The sequence below is a fragment of the Lipotes vexillifer genome, unplaced genomic scaffold, assembly GCF_000442215.2.
Source record: "Lipotes vexillifer unplaced genomic scaffold, Lipotes_vexillifer_v1.1 scaffold640, whole genome shotgun sequence".
Lineage (NCBI taxonomy): Eukaryota > Metazoa > Chordata > Mammalia > Artiodactyla > Lipotidae > Lipotes > Lipotes vexillifer.
Window position 1 is genome coordinate 1,061,286 of NW_006773138.1, and position 20,956 is coordinate 1,082,241.

Below are 20,956 nucleotides of genomic sequence, written 5' to 3' on the forward strand. Positions count from 1 at the left end.
CGGAGGGGATGAGCTCAGAGGCAGATAGGATCAGCCCTGGTGGATCCCCCAGCAAGGCACGCACTGCATGGAGGTCCGAGGCACCGGGTTAGCTTGAGGTCAGGATTACAGAAAACCAGGAGCAAGACAGGGAAGCTTAAACAGCCAAACTGTGCATCCAGGACTGGGGTGATGGCAGGTCAAGCCCGGCTGGAGGAGGATTGAGCCCCGCCCCCAACCGAGGGAGGAGGGCTGGCTTCGCCTCCCACCGGGAATCTGAGCAATGCTAGTCCAAGACCACCTCTGAATCACAGATGACTTGTTATCCAGTGAACTGAAGGTCAAATAGGGGATCAGTAGATGGGCCTGGAACTGGAGAGAAAGGACCACTTTCTCTAGGATCTATGTGCCCCCTGTCTTTGACACCCCCTTCCGGTTTCCACTGGTAGCACCTTCCTGATCCCCTTATCTCCAAGGCGCTTAGGGAAATGTCCCCCTGCAGGAGCCTTCTGGGACATGCTCCTCTGGCCGCCCTGGAAACATGAGCCCTGCCGCTCCGGTAAGAAAGAGATCTCTGGGACAGGAGAAAGGGTCCAGGGCAGGGTGGGTTCCGTTCTCAAGGGATCTTTCAGGCCCTGACAAGCTCTATTCTCTGAATGACATCCTGGGTCTGCTCCTAGGTGGGGGTTTGTAGGACTGAGCTATTCAAGGAAATGATCCTGGAGGAACAGACTGTGGTGGTAGATAGAGAAACAGTCTTCTTTCTCTAGTTGGGCCCCTTTCAATCCATTTTTGACTGTCCTAGAAATACCTTTCCAACCCATAAATTGAACCACCTAACTCCTCACCTTGAAACCCGCAAGCCCAAGCTCCAGTCACTATGTCATAATGCCCAAGCTCCTGAGCCTGTCATTCAAGACTTTCATGTTATATCCTTGCAACCCCTGCAGCTTCATCACCTGCTGATCCCCATGCCCTCCCCACCCCCACCCCTGCACTCTACTTTCCAAACACGCTGAAATACTGGACACTCATACTCATCCTTCAAGACCTCTTTCAGCCTCCTCTGGGAAGCCTTCCTGAACCTCTTGGTCAAAGTCAGAGTCTTCTTTCCCACTGTCAAACCATACCCTGTGCTTTAATTGTGTGTTTATGTTGTCTCCTCCACCTGACGGGAAGCTGGGAAAAGAAGAGGAAGGGCCATGTCGGATGCTTTTTTATGCCCTCCACTAACGCTCGGTGCCAGGCACAAACTAAGTATCAAGAAAACATGGCAAAGCTAGGAGCCTGGTTTCTCCTTGTAATTTACATTTTTCTAGAAAATTAGAGCTCAAGATTCTTGGGAAAAAAGTATTTCATGATAAATGAATGAACAAAATAATGACTTAATAGCAAAATAAAATCGCAGGTGCGGCCTCTCACCTGTGCTCCGGTTGGGCACAGGGCTACCACCCACGAGAGATTACCCATATCTAGGCCTGCAGACTACAAGTCCCAGAAGGCCACCTGTCGCACATCTCTACACGCCCCGCCCCCTCCCTGGTGGCGGGGCGGGACCGGAGGGCGGGGCCCCGAGGCAGCTAGACCCCGGGCGCAGCCTGGGGAGTGAACAGCCCCGGGCGCTCTGGGGCGCACAAAGCGCAGGCGCAGCGGGTTGGGAGGCCGCAGCACCAAGTAGCGGCCGTTTTGGCAGCAGCGTCGCAACAGGTGTAGACAGGTGGGTGCATCAAGGGGGGTTGGAGAGGGAGTTTGCACCTGGCCGTCTTATCTGACCTGTGTCTGAGCCTGAAGATGGGAGGGAGCAGCAAGAGAAACAGGGACAAGCCCGGGCCTTCCAACCCAGGTGTGCCAGCCAGCCCTTGCTGCGCAGCAACAGGTGTGAGCTAGTGGGGGAGGGGCGAAGGCACCAGCTCAAAAGTAAGCCGCGCTCAAGAACAGAGGGCACCTGGATTCCAATCCAAGCTCCGTCACACACATGGACAAGTCACATGCTATAGCTTAGTTTGTTCATCTGTAAAATAGGAGGAAAGATCCTACCCATCTAGTAAAGTACCCAATAGAGTTGCAGTGGGGCCCAAACTTTGCTGTACACTGAATCACCTGGGTATCTTTGAAGACTATCAGTGCTTACCTCCTGCCCCCAGATATTCTGATTTAATTATTACTGGGTATGACCTGTATATCGGAAGTTTTAAAAGCTCCTACTAGAATAATGGTTAGAAGCCAGGACTGCTGGGTGTGAATCCTGGCTCCACTGCTTAATAACCAAGCAAATCTGCGCAAGTGCCTGGACCTCTCCAGGCCCCAGTTTCCTGGGAATAACAAGGATTTACTGTGGGGCTTCAACGAGATACTAGATGAAAGCACTTGAGAAGTATACCTGGCACATAGTGCTCGATCAATCATAGTTGCTGTTGAACTATTATTTTATGCACTTTGTAAATGGCTCTCGTGGGGTTCAAATGTGAGGGAGGCTTCTCTTATCATGAAAGTCCCTCATTCACTGCCATGATTCTAATATTCTCTGCTGCCAGCATTTCAAAATTCCAGGGTTTCTAACATTTTAAGAGTTCCTCACTTCAGTCTCTACCTGCCCGATGGACATGCTTTTACAGATGTGGAAGTGGAGGCCAGGGAGAAGGGACTTGGTCAAGGTTATGGGGCTGAGATTGGAATCCAGGCTTCTGACCCCCAGCCCCACCCCAGCGCGGTGGGTGGCTGCCCTGCTGACCCTACAAGCACAGTGCTCCCATTATGTGCCTGGAGCAGAGAATGGGGAGGAGACAGACAGGCTTGCCCTTGTTTGTTTACTCACACTCCTTTAAACATTTCCTTGGTGGCTCCCCCAGGGACGACAGGGGCGGGGGCTTTTCTCTGAGGAGCTGCTGTGGAGCAGCTGATGAGACCCGTGTGTCCTTTGGCTCCTCTGACAGGTTCCGCCTGACTCTGCCCTGGAAAGTCCTTTTGAGGAAATGGCCCTGGTGAGGGGCGGCTGGCTGTGGAGACAGAGTGAGTGACCCTGGGCCAAGCCCTCATCTGTCCTGCACCTTGTCCAGGGGCAGGGATGAGGAAAGTGGCCTGTTGGACCTGCACAGTGAACCCTTCTCCCAAGAAATCATGCCCTTTTTATCCTCCCCTCCTTTGTCCATACTCTTGCCTCTGCCCGGAATGTCCTTCACATTCCTGACTGCTTGGTAAACTACTTATTCTTCAAAACACAGCTCAGATGTCCCCTTCTGTGAGGAGCCTTCTCTGCCTTTTCTCTCCTCACCACCCCAGCCCCTGCTGTAGCACCAAGCTGGGTTAGTGGCCCCCTTCTTCGTTCCCAGTGCCTCATACATACCCGTTATAGCCCTGATAAATACATAACCATCTTTACCTGAGGGCCTCACCACTCCCCCACCTCATACTGGCTCCAGACTGTGAGCGCCTCAAGTGCAGGGACTGGGTTTAATTCTCTGTGTGTCCATAGCACCCATACCCAGGGCTGGCCACAGAACAAGGCGCAGAACAAAATGAAAAATGCCTCTGTGCTTTGGAATTTGTAAAGCTCTAGGAAGATCTCTTATGTCTTTACCCTTTTCTGTAAAGTTTTCCAGTCACAAAATGTCTAAAGCTAGGGCTCAGACTCACCTCTGACCAGAGTCATGATCTGAATCAGAGCTGTCCCGGGCTAGGAGCTCCCCACACCCTATGACCCGTACTCACTTCATTCAGTTCAGCAAACACTGAGTCCAGGTCCTGCTGGGTGCCGGGACAGGTGAGGTGAGCTGTGGCCAATCCCTCTGCTCCCCATTTGGTGGAAGAGGCAGACACTACACAAATGACTGTCACCTGGGGCTTGGCCTTTTTTTTCAAGTATGCTCACAATTATAAGCAATAATTGTACACCCCTCAGCAGAATGTATGCAATGGAAACTAAGGGTTTCCTTAAGGCAAGCACTTGATGACTTGTTGTTTTGTTAATTCTTGCATAAATCATATTCTGCATTCATACAAAAACAACTTAATGCTTTTTCTCTGACAAACTGTACATATAGAAACAAATGTTCAATTGGACATGAATTTAAATTTGTGGAGGTGCTCCATGTCTTGTGACACTTAAAAAAAAAAAAAAAAAAAAAAAATTTCCAGCTTCCCCCAAGAAAGAATCTGATCATTCATTTACCATTCAGCACAAAAAAAAAAAAAAAAAAAAAAGATTTCCAGCTTCCCCCAAGGAAAGAATCTGATCATTCATTTACCATTCAGCACATTTATGGAGCCCTGACTATGTGTTAGGCCCAGTGGGAGGCAATGGGTGAGCAAGACAGAGAGAGGCCCTGCCATCATTTCAGGGAGTAGACGGGCAAGGACGGGGTGGTTATAACACTGGGGGCCGGGGGTAAGGGGACTCTGGGAACCTACCCAGGGCTCCTGGCCCCCAGCAGGCTCTGTGATCAGCCTGCCTGGCGGGTCTGGAATATCGCACAGGCTCCATCCTCCGCCGCTGGAAGCGGAATTGGTTCGCCCTGTGGCTGGATGGAACCCTGGGCTACTACCACGATGAGACTGCGCAGGATGAGGAGGACCGCGTGCTCATCCGCTTCAACGTCCGAGACATAAAGATAGGCCAAGAGTGCCACGGTGAGCAGAGCCCCTTTCTCTCTGGCACTGTGACTATGGCCACGGGCCCCACACTGTGTCTGTCTGAGAACACCTGCTCTTCTCAGGTGGAAGGCTCTTTGTGGCTTTCAGAGGCCTTCCATAGACATTGCTTCTGGGCCCCTGTCACCTCCAATTCATGTGGGTGTGAATTAAGAAATCAGTTCCTTATTGAGTTCCTACTCTGTGCTGGACACAGAGTGCTGGCCCTATGCAGGGTTCACAGAGGTGAGTCAGACACAGTTCCTGCCCTCTCCCGTGCTAGGAATGGAAAAAGATGAAATGAAATAAGGAGGCTCAGAGAAATTAAGTGACTGGCCCAAAGTCACACAGCAAATCTCCTTGATCAAGGCTCAGGCCATAATTATACAGGGAAACTGGGAGATAGATATACCTAACTAGAGAAGTAGGCAATGTGGAAAGGTGGAAGGGTCTAAAGAGTTGAGCAGAATCCTAAGGAAAGTGTGTGGGATCAGATGAGGTTGGCAGTGGCCAATACTCAAAGAAGTCATTTCCTATTCTTGTTTCTGGTTTACTGGGGAAACCTGGGGCCTGTGCCCTGTGGAAACCCCATATATGTGTGTCTGCCTTTAGATGTGCAGCCCCCAGAGGGCAGGAGCCGAGATGGCCTGCTGATCGTGAACCTACGAGAGGGCGGCCGCCTGCACCTGTGTGCAGAGACCCAGGATGATGCCATGTGAGTGGTTCCCAGGAGAGGATGGGGTGGGATCTTGGGGAATATGACCAGACGCCTCCTCCTCATTGGGCCTCTAGTTCCCTAAAGGTAGGAAAAGGGGACAAAGATCAGTGAGCATGGTAGTCTCAGTGGAGGCTGGGCAGAGTGGATTTGAATGGCTCATGGTGATTGGTATGGTATCCAGGAAACTGATATGGTTAGGGATGAATTCAGGGCTGTTGGGGGAGGGGTGTGCATACCTACCTCAGGTGTGTGGTCCCTGGTCACTCAGAGTTGGGCATCTAGCAGCCTCTGAGGTGAGCCCTCGCTTGGGGGTGATACAAAGGAACAGACAGCCCCATGGCATCCTCAGAGACCCTCCTTCTCACTCCCTTCCTAGAAGATGGCCTGGGGCAGGGGGTACTCTGATCTGAGGGATAGACCCTAACCTGCCTAACAGAAGCAGCCCGTGGGCCCCCCGTGTGAGATGCAGATCCACACTGAGAGACTGGGCGTGTCTTCCTCACTCACATTCTTGCCCTTCCCACACTCTGGTGGAGAGTCAGTTGGCCTTTGTGCTACAGGAGAGTGAAAGAGATGGGATGTGTGGGAGTGGGGGAGGCTGAGCTCGGGGTAGACAAAGCACAGAGCCGCCTTGTCCACCCCAGCCAGGTGCCATGGCAACCAACAAAGGCTCAATTGTCCGGTGTCCACTGGGTGTTCCCGGGGCTCTGGGGTCAGAGCATTGGGGAACTGAGTTTGTAGGTTTGGGATGTGGAGGTGGGCTGCAGCCAGAGAACCAGCCTAGGCATGTCAGAATCTGAACTCCTAAGGGACCACCCAAGCCCAGCTGTCTTTTGTCTAGATGGGGAAACCGGAATTTCTAGAGGGAAAGAGACTATGGACTAAGAATGCATTAGGAGGCTGCAGCTCAACTGAGGGCTTGTCTATGTGACTGGAGCAGCAGAGGGGGTCACCTTTGTCTACCCAAGGGAGTCAAGAGGATCTCCCCCTTCACAAGAGACTAGGGCTAGAGGCTGGGTTGGGGAGGAAAGTCTAAAATGTGGGGCCTAATCTCCTTTCTCCTGAACTCCCTCCTCATGGTCTGGTGGGTTTGCATTGCAGAGCATGGAAGACGGCACTGCTGGAGGCGAACTCCACCCCGGTGAGCCCCCTTCCCTCCCTGGCTCCTCCCCACCCCTACCTGCCATGGAATCATGGGTGACTCAGATTCGGTCTCTGCCAGCCAGCAGTTCTCAATTTCCATATATGTGAGTGACTGAGTCCCGAGTGGAAAAGGACAGAAGACATCCAACTGGTGCTTGGAGGAGGGAGAGAGAGGCCTCCAAGAAGGCTTGTTGAAGCGGGTGGCATGTGAGCAGGGGGAAAGGAACTATCTTTTATCCAGCAACTATTATGTGTCAGGTGTGATATAGTTACAATACCAGCTACTCCCCTCAACCGTCCTGTGAGGTTGGGATGATTGTTCTCTCTCTGCAGATGATAAGATTGAGTTTTATTCATCCACACAACAAATATTTACTGAGCTCCTACTATGTGCCAGGCACTGTGCCAAGGACCAGGGATCAGAGGGTAGCTAAGGAGATGTGGGCCCTGCCTTCCTGGATTCAGCCTAATGGGGAGCTAGACGTGAAGTCACAAATTACAGAGTTAGTGATTCCATTGCAGTGCATTCAATGTGTATCCACCTTGATGGCCTGATCCAGGTGGGAGTTCAGACAAGGCTTAAGATGAGACCTGAAGGATAACAGAAATCAACTGGGTGAAAGGGCTGGGGTGGGGTGAAGGAAAGAGCTTTCCAGGCAGAGGGAACTGCAGGTGCAAAGGCCCTGAGAGGGGTTATGATGCTGGCAAGTTGAAGAAAAGAAGGAAGGCTTGGGTGGCTGGATCTCAGGGAGAGAGAGAGCCATGGGGGAAGGAGGGTTAGCAGAGCCCGGCATTAAAAGCTCTGTTAAGGATAGTGGTTTCAGCTAAGAACACTGGGAAGTCATTGAAAGTTTTTAAGCAGAGGAACGGCATGAGCAGATCAGACCAGACTTGTAGTTTTAAAAAGATAGTCTGGCTGGTAGGTAGGGAATGGATTGTAGAGGGTAAGAGTGGATGCCCGGAGACCTGTCAGAAAGCTGGGACAGTGTGCAGGTGACCGCCTGTGGGTCTGGACTAAGGCCTTGCTGGCAGAGATAAGCTGATGAGGATAAGACACACTTAAGAGGTAGAATCAACAGAACTTAGTGATTGATGGAGGTATGGTTTTGAGGAGCTGCCCAAAGGCGTGGTTTTGAGGAGCTCAGGTGGCCAAGCTTGGCCTCAACCCCCATCTGCCTGACCCCAGATTCTGTGCTTGCTCCTTCTACCTGTGGCACAGTGGAGCTCCTTCTCATCTAGAAAAAAACAGTCCGCTGGGAAGTAGCAGGGAAGACTGGGATGCATTTAGAAACTCCCTCAGGCATTCACCTGCAGAGGACCAGGCATTGTGCTTGACCACCCGGTATTGGTTGTATCATTTAATCTTCAATAAGAAGGGGTAGGGGTTGGTATTTTTAGTCCCATTTTATAGCTGGGGAGCTAAGGTTCAGAGGGAAATTGACTTGTCCAAAGTCTCATCGTCTTAAGTCAGTGGAAGAGCCTGCACTGGAACCTAGGTCAGTGAGACTTTGAGGGAAGGGCATTAACTGCAGTAGGAGCTACATGAGCAGAGGTGGGGAGGTGGTACGTGCAAGTGTGTATATGCACACATGTGTGTCTAAAGGCCAGGAGCCTGGCCTGGCTGGAGGGTAAGGTGTGGAGGGAAAGCAATAGGAGACATGACCTCTGAGGAGCCATGTCACAAACGGCCTTGAAGTCCAGGTGAAGGAACTGAACTTTATCCTGAGGGTTGTGGGGAGCAATAAAGGGCATTAAGCAGGGGGGCTGTGGTCAGGCTTTGGAGCAGACTCAGGCTTCTGGGTGGAGGCTGTGTAAGAGGAGGCTGGGGCGGTGGTCAGCAGGGTGGAGGGACATGGCTCTGAGCTCCAAACCCACTTATGCAGGGCAGATCAGTCCCACCCAAGAGGGGCAGGAGGAAGGAGGTGAGGGCTGACCGTTCTGCACTCTGTGACTCTATGAAGCTGCCTTGTGTCTTCTCTGCCTATCCACCTTCCTGCTGCTCTGCTTCCTAAATCTCTCTACTCTGACCCTCCACTCCACCTTCCCCTGCTCTACACACACATATGCACACACGCACACACGTGCACACACATGCGCACATCCCTCTGGTCCCTAGGCTTGCTCGAACTGGGTGTGTTTGTACCTCTGTCTTTGTACTAGTGTCTGCCCATCTCTTAGTGTCCATGCCTGTGTCTGTCTGTCCTGTGCCTAATAGGAGTGACCTGTGCTTTGTCCCTCCACATCCTGCAGGTTTATAACCCACTCTGGGTGGAGGCTCCAGGAGGAGCCCCTGACCCTGGCTGTTTCAGGGAACACCGGGCCCGGGGCACAGTCAGGGGCAAGGCTGTGGGGCCAGTGCTGGGTGCAGGTGGGTGGGCAGGCAGATCAGAGCTGTACTGTCCTCCCTGGAGACTGGGAGCCTCAGCAGCCTGAAACAGGCGAAGGTGGGCTAATTCTGGAGAGACACTACTGATCCGTCTTCTCTGTGTAACTTCAGCAAAATCACCACCCCTTCTGAGCTTCCCACCATTACCATGGGCTGAGGAAGAGGAGGATACCCGCTTCCCTTGCCCAGCTGGCAGAGGGCTCTGCTAGGGCCTGTGAAGAGCTCCGAGTCTCTCCAGATGTAGAGGGCCTCTGACACCCCCCTCCCTCCCCTTCTTGGGTTTCTGTGGCTTAAGCAGGCCCCAGCTGGAGCCACCGTCCCTCCCAGGAGCCGCCGGGTTTGCCCCAAGGTCAGGTGTGTGACCCGCTCGTGGAGCCCCTGTAAGTTTGAGAGGCGGATCTGGGTAAGTGCTGGCTCAGCCCTCCCGGCCTCCATTCTGGCACCAGGATGTGCCTCCAGCAGTGGGCCCAGTCACATCCCTTCCCTGCTCACAAACATTCCATGGCTCCCGATCGTTCATAGGACACCAACCACAGCCCTGCTTTCAAGGCCTTCGGAATCTGGTCTGGGCCAGACTTGCCCACCTCATCCCCCTCATCCCCTGCGCTCCAACTGCTCTGCTCAACCCCCTGCTCCCAGCTATGCCCGACCTTTTCTGTCTCTCCAGCCTTTGCATGTGCTGCTCCATCTGCTGCAAAGACCCTTAATTTCCTTACTCACCTGACAAAATGATGCTTATCCTCTAAGATGCACCTCAAAGGCTGCCACCTCCTCAGGGAGGACTTCCCAGACCTCCACGCATTGTTGCTCCCTTCCACAACCCACTGCATTAGTGCTTAGTTCTGTCTTCATTCTGCCTGATTTCTAGTTCCTTTATTTTTGTCTCTATTCTCCCAGGAGACCTGGAACTTCCTTCAAGGCAAGGATCAGGTTAGGTCAGCTCTGCCCCTGTGGAACCTGGCACAGTGCTGGGTATACAGCCAGTGCACAATGAATGCTCAGTGATGGGGACAGTGGAGAGTGATATGTGAGTTGAGTCTAAAAGGTTAGGTAGTTGAATGAAAAAAGATGAGAAAGGAATCCCTTTCAAAGGGAAATGGCATGGATACTTGAAATCACAGGTGTGCTTGGAGGATTCCACTTTACAGCCAGACTCCGTAAAAGAAACGTCATGACACATGCTGATTCCATCCCTCTTCTTTCAACCATTCTTCAGTCCTCCATAGTCTGGCTTCTTCCTCCAACCACTCCTCTGAAAAGTGTTTTCAAAGTCGCCCACAATTTCCAGGAAACCAATGGCTTATTCTCTTGGCACTGGGCAAGAGGATGGACAGAAGAGCATATTCAGAAGATAAAATCATGAGATCTGGTGGCTAATATGATGTGGAAGATGTGTGTGAAGACAGCGGTGCCAACCTGATGTCTTGGTTTGAGTGCATGGTGGTGGCGTTTAGAGGAAAGCATTCACAGAAGAGCAGACTTGGGGGGATCGAAGGATGATGAAATTACTTTGAGATGGTTTAAGTCTGGACGCCTGGACTTTTAAGGGACCACCTGGACCATTTAGGTGTTAAGCTCAGTTAGAGATGTAAGGTGCAAGGGGGCTAAGAATTCTGTTCCAAGTCTGTTCCCCATGGGTAAAATGAGGGTCTTGGATTAAGAGCTTCCATTTAATTCAGCATATATTTATTAGTCCTTGCTATTCCCTAGGCCCTGCTGGCAACACAAATGAATCAAAGCCCTTGCCAATAGGCAGCTCACATTCAGGGTGCAGGCAGGAAAGGCCAGGAGGAAGGCTAGGAACAAGAGGCACAAGCATAGTCCACAGAGAACTCAGGAAGAAAGGATTCTTTCTGAGGCCAGAAGGGCTTCCTGGAGTGGGTGACTTTTGAATTAGGCTTTGAGGGGTTGGTAAAAATCTAATGGGAGAGGGAAGAGGGCAGACAGTCTATTCCTCCCTCCCAGAGAGAACACTGACCATTTGTCTCTGAGCCTCCATCCCCAGCTGTGTGGTAGAGTGAATAATGCCTGCTGTAAGGATGAGAGGAAGTAACACATGTCAGCATCTCCCTTAGGACCTGGAACATGGTGGATGCTTAATAATACTTTAGTTACTTCCCACCTCTACCTTTCCTTTCCCTTCCTTCCTCCACAACCCCCTTTTATTTCCTGGCCAAAGCCCAGGCCCCCCTCTCCATAACCAGGAGAGTAGAGAAGTCCACTGGGTTTCTCCAAGTGTCATCACTGGAGAGCTGCTAGCAAATATTAGACTATCTATCAAAGGAAGTAGGGAGCCATGGAGAATTTTTGATCAGGGGAGTGCCAGGTAGGAAGCCAGGGCAGGAAAATGGCATCGCTGGGAGCTGGATGGAGGGGCTGAAGTATTAGAGGACAAGGGCCTTGTGGGGAGGCAGGGTCTTTCTTCAGGAGCTTGCTGGTATCTGGGGACCCATTTGTAAACTTGGTGTGGTGGCTCTGTGGGCCCAGAAGGGCCTGAACCAGGTGTGGGGGGGAGGGGACAAAAGCCGGGCCCAGCTCTCCGGCAGCTGACCAGGCAGGGCTCCCCAGGTGCGCATCTACAGCCCGTACCAGGACTACTATGGGGTGGTGCCCCCCAACGCTCACGAGGCCACATATGTCCGCAGCTACTATGGACCAACCTATGGTAAGTCTCCAGCCCACCCCTCCCCCTGCCTCAATTCCCGCCCCTGGTCTATCAGTAGGGGCCAGGCCCCACCCTTTTAGTGACCATGGATTTCCCCAGGTGGGACCCTCCTCAAGGCCCCCTCCCCATCCCATGACTGAGAACGGTTCTTGAACCAGAGCCCCTCCCCACTCCAGAGCTGACCTCTTCTCTAGGCCGGCCCCTATTCCCTGGCTGCCGAGCAATACCCATTCTTGAGCTGGTAGCGACCCCTGGTGGCTAATTCGGGAAAGGCTACCTCCTCTCACTCCAGGGTCTAGCGGTTGGGAAGGCCCATCCATCATCAGGTGCAGTCTGGAGTTTCTTAGAGACCCCGGGGTTTCCTCGCCAGTCCAACCTAGCCCCACGGTCCCAGAACGTCCGTAGCAGATCCAGGGCATAGAAGCCGTGGGAACAGAGCGCGCGTCCTTCCCGCATCAAGCCCTCAGTTTCTCCGACTGGGGAGCAGGAGAGTGGGCTCAGCGCCTTATCTTGGTTTGGGCTGGAGTCTAGCAGAAGGAGGCGGATGATCTCTTTGCTCCCTCCTCTTAAGTCCCTGGTCCTCACGGGCTCTCTCTCCACAGGCCCCGGCGTGACGCACGTAGTGGTCCGGGAGGATCCTTGCTACAGCGCGGGTGCCCCCCTGGCCATGAGCATGCTTGCGGGAGCCGCCACAGGTGCAGCACTCGGCTCGCTCATGTGGTCGCCCTGCTGGTTCTGAGCCCTGGACCCTGCGCGTAGACCAGAAACACCCTTTCCTGCTTGGTCCCACCCTCCACCATCCAAACCCTGTCCCACTTGGCCCCTTAGTTTCCATTAGCCCCTTCTGGGCTCGGATCGTTCCTCCCACTCCCCACCCTCACCCTGCACATCAGAAGAAGCTATCATCCCAGGCACAAACATAGCTCAAATTTCTTTTATCTACTGCTAGACACCCCAGAAATCCGTTATAGACACATATGGGTATGTTTCCCCCAAACACGCCAGGACACAGAAAATGCAACTCATGGGTCTTCAAGTTGCCCAGGCACTGGAGACACAGGAATCAGGTTCTTTCCCCTGGCAGCTCCAAGCTTGGTGGGGCAGACTGGAGTAAACAAACACTTTACAAGGTGGAGTTATCAGTCTTTTGACAGTATGATGGCAAAAAGTGAGGAAGGTAGGCTAGGAGTAAAGTTGTTGGCAAGAGTGCAGAGCCGTGAACATAATGGCACATCCAAAGAATGGAATGGGAGTTCATTTGGGCTGGGGTGTGGGCAGGGGTCAGATCATGACGGCCCTCCAGGCTAAGGAGGTTGCTGGCTAAGGGGGAGGTGTGAGCTTTTTGGAGGGAAGTTTCATGATTGCACCATAATGAATATATTGCCTGTTTTAATTCCCAAACCCAAAACACTCCCCGAGTTTAGCCTCATCCTTCCCAGCTACCAGATTTCTGGATCCTTTGCTCCTTCAGTGTTCAGAAAGCACCTGTTTTCCATGTCAAGGTGCCTGGGGCAGCAATTGAGATGAACCTGGGGTCCTCTTCCTGGGGGGCAGGTGAGCTCTCTTTGTGACTCGACCTAGGTTGGTGCTTCCATCAAGAAATGAATTTCTATTCCCCAAAAGCTTGGCCCTCTATCCACAGCTGTAGCTATCAGCATCTCAGGCTTTGTCTCTTCCTTCACTCTTGGGGAGATGGCAGTGTTCACCTCTGGGACCTGGTCCACCTTTGTCTCAGTCCTGAAGGCCCCACATGTGCCTCCCTGCAGGTGGCCCAGCAGTCTCCCCATTTGGTCCCCTTCTAGTCTCCTCCCCCATCCTGTCCCAATCACTAGTAGAAATGCTAACATCCCTGCCCAGTAGCCAGAGTAGCCTGCTAAATTTCCCTTGTAGATAGGGGCTCCAGTTGCCCTACTGCAGAGACTAATAAAGGTGTGGTTGGCTCTAGCCCTGACTCTGGCTTTGTTTGTTCCCCCAGGGGGGCCCTGTTTCCCTGGAACACCTCTATGACTCAGCACCTACTAGTGCCTTCTCTGGTATAGTGAGAAGAGTATGGATTCTGGGGTCAGGTAGAATTGGTGGCAGCATGTTAGCTGAGCAATTCAGGGCAAGTCACTTAACATTTCTGTATCTTGCTTTCCCCACCCATAAGCTGGCAGGTTGAAGTTGGCTGTCCCTGAGGGCTTGAGAGGAGAGGCTGCATCAGAATCTCTGTTATCTGAGCTGATGGATGATCCAGGTTATGCCCTGCCTGCTTTCTGAGAGCCCTGTGGTATTGGGTGGGGTCTTTTCCAGTAGGTTCCCATCCTTCTAGAGTTGAATCAATGAGTTGGACTCATAGAGACAAAGGTGGCCAGGGAAGGAAACAACCATCTTACTTCAGGCCTTTTGAGGCTGCAAGTAACAGGAACCCCCATGCTCAAACTGATTTAATCCCAAGAAGGGAAAATATTGGGCCACATACCTGAGAAGTCCAGAAACTGCTTGATCCAGGGACTCAAATATTATCACTTAGACTTTGCTTTGTTTCCATCTTTACAGCCACTGGGCTGGCTCAGAGGTTGCAGTGATATTCAGCAGCTCTAGACTAATGCTCTCCTTGGTTCAAGTCTAGCCAAGAGAGCCCCTCTTCCTCCAACAGTATGAATAAAAGTCCTGGCATGAACTTTTATTCAAACTGTTGCACATTAGCCTGAATTGGGTCTTGTGGCCATCTCTGAATCTACTGTGATCTGGAAAAGATGGTCTAAAATAACAGAGCTTAGAGCAGGGGTGGGGTAGTGTCCCAAAAGGAATTAAGGGCACTGTTCCCAGAAGTAGGATGACTAGGTGAGAGCTGGGTGGCAAAAATATCAGGTATCCACCTCAGCCACATTCCCAGACACCAAATTAGAGGGATACATAAACAAAAAGCAATGATTCAGTGAAGTTCGATAGGAACATTGTGCAGTGGGAGCTCTGAGGAAGAGGTATCCAACTGTGCCAAGGGGACTGAGGAAAGCTTTGGGACAGGAAGTGAAAATTTAGGGTGAGCCTTGAAGGATGAGTAGGAGTTTGTCAAACAGAGAAAGGAGAAAGAACAGATGGAAGAAATGGCATGAACAAAGGCCTAAAAACATTTTGGTCTTGAGAGCACTGTGAAGTTCGGGAAACAGTCTGATGTCACAGCAAGTTGCATGGTGAGGAGTGGTAGTGGATGGACCAGTTTATAGAGAACCTCCCACAGCTGGGTTAAGGGCTCTTTTCTCTGGGCATCTATGGTCTTAGGGCTACATTTATCATGGTCCTGATGATACCATGGTTATTTCTACTCACCCCACCAAACAGGGCAAGAAAGATGCAAATGGATGCTCCAGGTGCAGTTTGCTTCAAAATCTCTCCACTGATGGTTGTAGCATGAATTTTTTATCTTCCAGCTGTTCACTAGACAATTATTAAATTATTCACACACATGTTAAGACAAACATTCTCACAGACAACACAGTTTAATCTGGAGGTGGCCTATGGACCACATCTGGCCCACATATTGTTTTGTCTGGTCAGCACAGTGGTTTTTAAAAGTTTTTAATTAAAATGTGATATCACTACACACCCAACTAAATGGCTAAAGATAAAATAGATAACATTAAGTACTGATGTGAAACAACTAGAAATCTCGTTTAAGGGTAAACTGGTACAACTGCTTTGGAAACTGATCAGTTAACTCACACATATGCATACCTCTTAACCCATCAATTCTACTCCTAGGTACCCTCAACAAAAATGGGTACATATGTTCACCCCAAAAATAATAGGTACAAGAGTGTGAATAGGTGGATCCATTGATAATTCAGTGAGAATTAATTATCCATTAAGGATATACAAAATCATGAGTGAATCAAAAAAATTGCTGAGAGGACAAGGGGAGTGGGGGGAAGTGGGAAAATAGAGTTACACTATGACAAGTTTCCTTTTCCTTATGTGAAGTGTACAATATTAAGTATATGCTAATAAGTCAAAGATGCACATTAGAATTCCTAGAGCAACCAATGAAAATATAAAGAGGTTAAGCTAAAAAAGCCAGTAAAGGAGGGACTTTCCTAGCGGTCCAGTGTGTAAGACTCCAAGCTCCCAATGCAGGGGGCCTGGGTTCGATCCCTGGTCGGGGAACTAGATCCCGCAGGCATGCTGCAATTAAGAGTTCTCATGCCACAAATAAGAGTCCTCATGCCGCAACTAGAGTCCGCATGCCGCAACTAAGAGTCTGCATGCCAAAAGTAAAAAGATCCCACGTGCCACAGCTAAGACCTGGCACGGCCAAATAAGTAAATATTTCTAAAAAAGTAAATAAATAAGCCAATAAAGGAATTTAAAAACAGATGAAGCAAAGAAAACAAACACCAAAATGGCAGACCTATATCCAAACATACTAATTATTACATTAATGGTAAGTAGACAAAAAGCATAAATTAAGAGACAGAGATTGTCAGAATAAACAAACAAGCAAGACCCAACTATATAACTTTATACAAAAGATACACTTTAAAATGTGCAAGTAGGTTGAAAGTAGAAGAACAGAAAAAGATATGCCAGGGAATTCCCTGGCAGTCCAGTGGTTAGGACTCAGCATTTTCACTGCCAGGGCCTGGGTTTGATCCCTGGTTGGGGAATTAAGATCCCGCAAGTTGTGTGGCATGGCCGGGAAAAAAATAAAGAAAGAGAGAAAGAAAGAAAGGAAGAAAGAGAGAAAGAGAGAGAGAGAGAGAGAGAGAGAGAGAGAAAGAAAGAAAGAAAGAAAAAGATATGCCACATAAAGAGTAAGCATCAGGGACTTCCCTGGCACAGTGGTTAAGAATCCGCCTGCCAATGCAGGGGACACAGGTTCGAGCCCTGGTCCAGGAAGACCCCATATGCCGCGACGCAACTAAGCCCATGTGCCACAACTACTGAGCCTGTGCTCTAGAGCTCGCGAGCCACAACTACTGGGCCTGCGTGCTACAACTACTGAAGCCCACGTGCCCAGAGCCCATGCTCCGCAACAAGAGAAGCCACCACAATGAGAAGCCTGCGCTGCAACGAAGAGTAGCCCCCATTCACTGCAACTAGAGCAACAAAGACCCAATGGAGCCAAAAAAAAACTACAATGAGATATTACCTCACACCAGTCAGAATGACTATCATCAAAAAATCCACAAACAGGTACTTCCCTGGTGGTCCAGTGGTTAAGACTCCGTGCTTCTAATGCAGGTGGCATGGGTTTGAACTAGGATCCCACATGCTGTGAGGCTTAAAAAAATAAAAAAGATCCACAAACAATAAATGCTGTAGGGCTTCCCTGGTGGTGCAGTGGTTGAGAGTCCGCCTGCCGATGCAGAGGACACGGGTTCGTGCCCTGGTCTGGGAAGATCCCACATGCCGCAGAGCGGCTGGGCCCGTGAGCCATGGCCACTGAGCCTGCGCGTCCGGAGCCTGTGCTCTGCAACGGGAGAGGCCACAACAGTGAGAGGCCCGCATACCGCAAAATAAATAAATAAATAAATAAAATTTAAATGCTGTAGAGGGTGTGGAAAGAAGGGAACCCTCCTACACTGTTGGTGGGAATGTAAATTGGTACAGCCACTATGGAAAACAGTATGGACGTTCCTTAAGAAACTAAAACTAGAGCTACCACATGATCCTGCAATACCACTCTTGGGCATATACCCGGAGAAAAACATGGTCCCAAAGAATACATGGACCCCAATGTTCATTGCAGTGCTGTTTACAATAGCCAAGACATGGAAGCAACCTAAATGTCCATTGATATAAGAATGGATAAAGAAGATATGGCACATATATACAATGGATGGGCTTCCCTGGTGGCGCAGTGGTTAAGAATCCACCTGCCAATGAAGAAGACATGGGTTCGAGCCCTGGTCTGGGAAGATCCCACATGCCACAGAGCAACTAAGCCCGTGCATCACAACTACTGAGCCTGTGCTCTAGAGCCTATGAGCCACAACTGCTGAAGCCTGCGCACCTAGAGCCTGTGCTCTGCAACAAGAGAAGCCACTGCAATGAGAAGCTCACACACCACAACAAAGAGTAGGCCCCACTCGCTGCAACTTGAGAAAGTCCGCACACAGCAACAAAGACCCAACGCAGCCAAAAATAAATAAATAAAATAAATTTATAAAAAAAAATAAAGAGGGGCATTTTATAAAGATAAAGAGTCAGTACATCAGGAAATTGACAGCAGTTCTGTGAGAGAGATTTATACCTATAAATGCATACATTAAAAAAGAAGAAAGATCTCAGTAACCTACCTGGACACCTTAAGGAATTAGAAGAACAAACTAAACACAAAGCTGGTAGAAGGAAGGAAATAACAAAGATTAAAGCAGAGATAAGTGAAATAGAGAAAAGAAAACAAAATAGAGAAATTCAATGAAACAAAAGTTAGTTCTTTGAAAAGAACAATAAAATCGACAAACTTCAGCTAAGGGAAAAAAAAAGACTAAAAAAAAAAGAGAAGACTAAAATGACTAAAATTGGAAATAAAAGTGAAAACATTACTACCAATTATACAGAAATAAAAAGGATTATAAGAGAATACTATGAACAGTTGTATGCCAACAAATTGGATGACCAAGAGCAAATATTATACTCAATAGTGAAAGACTAAAAAGCTTTCCCCTAAGATCAGAAATGAGACAGCATGCCTAGTTTTGTCACTTCTACTGGAAGTTTTAGCCAGAGCAATTAGACAAGAAAAAGAAATAAAAGCCATCCAAATTGGAAAGGAAGAAGTAAAATCATCTCTATTCACAGATGACATGATCTTAAATGTAGAAAACCCTATATATTCCACACACACACAAAAATGTTAATAAACAAATTTAGCAAAGTTTCAGGATACAAAGTCAACACAAAAATCAGTTGCATTTTATACACTAGCATTAAACAATATGAAAAGGAAATTAAGGGGAAAAAATTCCACTTACAATAATATAAAGAAGAATAAAATATTTAGGAATAAACCTAACCAAGGAGGTGAAACACTTGTATGCTGAGCCCTAAAACATTGCTGAGGGGACTTCCCTGGTGATCCAGTGGTTAAGACTCTGTGCTTCCAGTGCAGGGGGTGTGGGTTCAATCCCTAGTTAGGGAACTAAGATCCCACATGCTATGTGGCATAGCCAATCAATCAACCAATCAATCATTGCTGAAAAGAATTAAGATATAAATAAATGCAAAGTTCTATGGTCTGAATGTTTGTATTCCCCAAATTTCATACATTAAAATCCCATGAGCGACTTCCCTGGTAGCGCAGTGGTTAAGACTCCGCGCTCCCAATGCAGGGGGCCCAGGTTCAACCCCTGGTCAGGGAACTAGATCCCACATGTATGCCACAACTAAGAGTTTGCATGCCACAACTAAGGAGCCCACATGCCACAACTAAGGAGCCCACCTACTTCAACTAAGACCCAGTGCAACGAAATAAATAAATATATAAAAGAAATAGTCATTTAAAAAATAAATTAAAAAGTAAAATCCCATGAGAAACTAATACAACAATGAAAATCAACTATACTTCAATTAAAAAAGTAAACTATAAAAATTGTTTAATAGTTAAAAAAATAAATAAATCCTAATCCCCTAAAGGTGATGGTATTAATAGATGGGGCTTTGGGAGGTACTTAAATCATAAGGGCAGAACCCTTATGAATGGTATTAGTGCCTTGATAAAAGACGCTCCAGAGAGATCTCTAGCCCCTTCTGCCATGTGAAGATACTACAAGAAGTCTGTGACCCAAAAGAGGGCCCTCATCCAACAAACTATGCTGGCATCCTGATCTTGTTAGACTTCCAGTCTCCAGAACTGTGATCAATAAATTTCTGCTGTTTATAAGCTACCCAGTCTGTGATATCTTTTTATAGCAGCCTAAACAGACTAAGAGAAATTAATACCGAGATGTGGGATTGCTGTCATAACAAATACCTAGAAATATGGAAGCAGCTTTGGAATTGGGTATGGGCAGAGGTTGGAATTTGGAGGTACATGCTAGAAAAAGCCTATATTGTCATGAATGACTGTTAAGGGCAATTCTCATGAGGGCTCAGAAGGAGAAGAGGGGAGCTGTAAAGAGGGCCTCAATCTTTTTAGAGAACACTTAAGTTGTTGTGACCAGAATATTGGTAGAAATATGGATGGGAAAGACCATTCTAATGAGGTCTCAGTTGGAAATAAGGAATGTGTTACTGGAAACAGGAGAAAAGGCAATCCTTATTATGAAGTGGCAAAGAGCTTGGATGAACTGTGTTCGCGTCCTAGTTTTTTGTAAAAGGTAGAACTTGTAAGTGATGAAATTGTTGTCTGGCTGAAGAAATTTCTAAAGCAAAATGTTGAAGGAACAGCCTGGCTTCTCTTGAATGCTTATGGTAAAATGTGTATTAAGAAACAAAATTCAACTGAGTAAATTTGAAAATCTAATTGGCTTGGGAATTCCTTGGTGGTCCAGTGGTTAGGACTCAGCACTTTCACTGCTAGGGCCCAGGTTTAATCCCTGGTCAGGGAACTAAGATCTGGCAAGCCACGTGGCATGGCCAAAAAAAAACCACACAAAAAAACAAAAAACGAATTGGTTTTATTCAACAACTCATAAATTGGGCAGCATCTCACCTAGCAGATAGAAAGAACCTCTGAGCTATACAAAATGGAAGGCTTTTTTACATATAGAAGAGGGCAGAAAAAGAAGTTTCTAGCAAAAAATGGATTGTTTCAGGCAAGGTGACTTCCTAGGGGGGACAGATAGGGTCTATTGGGTGGATTACCTTACTAGTGCTGGCCAGGTAATTCCACATTGACTGGTTAAAGGTCATATTCCAGGGAGAGGCTGAAACTCCAATTAGGTTAGGTATTAAGTCTTGGTTTGCTGATACACGGCTTAGCACAAGTGACTCCATTTTGGGTCTGTTGTTTCTTTTTTAACAATCCATCCCTTTTGATCAGACTTTTAGCCTGTGAGATACAATCAAAATTTAAGGTTATTAGCATCATTCCTAGCTACCATTCTGTAGTCTTGTAGCTTTTATTGAGCCTTTGTGTATATTCACAGGTCTTTTTTTTTTTTTTTTGGCCACACTGCACAGCATGCAGGATCTTAGTTCCCCAACCAGGGATTGAACCCGTGCCCCCTGCAGTGGAAACAGAGTCTTAATCACTAGACCACTAGGGAAGTCACCAGGCTCAGTTTTTAGCCAGTCATTTTCTTCATTCTTTTTCTGGCATTCCAGTCTTAGGGAGATCATTTGCTTGGTTGTAGGTGGCTGCAAACATGCATTTAAAGCTTTTGAGAGAATACAGCACACCAGGAGGACTACTATAATTATTATGTTCAGGATAATTCCCAATGTTTGGAGTGCACTTTGGAGCCATGGTCCCCAAGCCCCAAACAAATCAAAATTTAAAAGTCAAAGAAAG

General features: G+C 48.6%; 1 protein-coding gene and 1 non-coding gene across 3 annotated transcripts; both read left to right on the forward strand.

Moving 5' to 3' along the window:
* The first annotated feature begins 520 nt into the window (after positions 1-520).
* Positions 521-12,256, forward strand: PLEKHB1 (pleckstrin homology domain containing B1). 2 transcript variants are annotated; one of them, XM_007448079.1, is made up of 9 exons: positions 521-538; positions 2,913-2,988; positions 4,453-4,605; positions 5,218-5,320; positions 6,425-6,464; positions 9,151-9,255; positions 11,421-11,517; positions 11,756-11,758; positions 12,120-12,256. In XM_007448079.1, the coding sequence occupies exons 1-9, from the start codon at positions 521-523 to the stop codon at positions 12,254-12,256; spliced, it is 732 nt and encodes a 243-aa protein (XP_007448141.1). The 2 variants fall into 2 exon arrangements, with proteins under 2 accessions (XP_007448141.1, XP_007448142.1); XM_007448080.1 differs by lacking the exon at positions 9,151-9,255.
* Positions 12,257-19,979: 7,723 nt separating this feature from the next.
* Positions 19,980-20,051, forward strand: TRNAE-UUC (transfer RNA glutamic acid (anticodon UUC)). Its single transcript has one exon. It is a non-coding gene; the product is annotated as a tRNA-Glu (tRNA).
* Positions 20,052-20,956: the final 905 nt, after the last annotated feature.

What these genes read in the sequence shown, in the direction of transcription:
- PLEKHB1 (XM_007448079.1), top strand. An exon ending in CGGCTGGCTGTGGAGACAGA is followed by an intron (nt 2,989 to 4,452) that starts GTGAGTGACCCT and finishes AATATCGCACAG; the next exon opens with GCTCCATCCTCCGCCGCTGG. An exon ending in GATAGGCCAAGAGTGCCACG is followed by an intron (nt 4,606 to 5,217) that starts GTGAGCAGAGCC and finishes GTCTGCCTTTAG; the next exon opens with ATGTGCAGCCCCCAGAGGGC.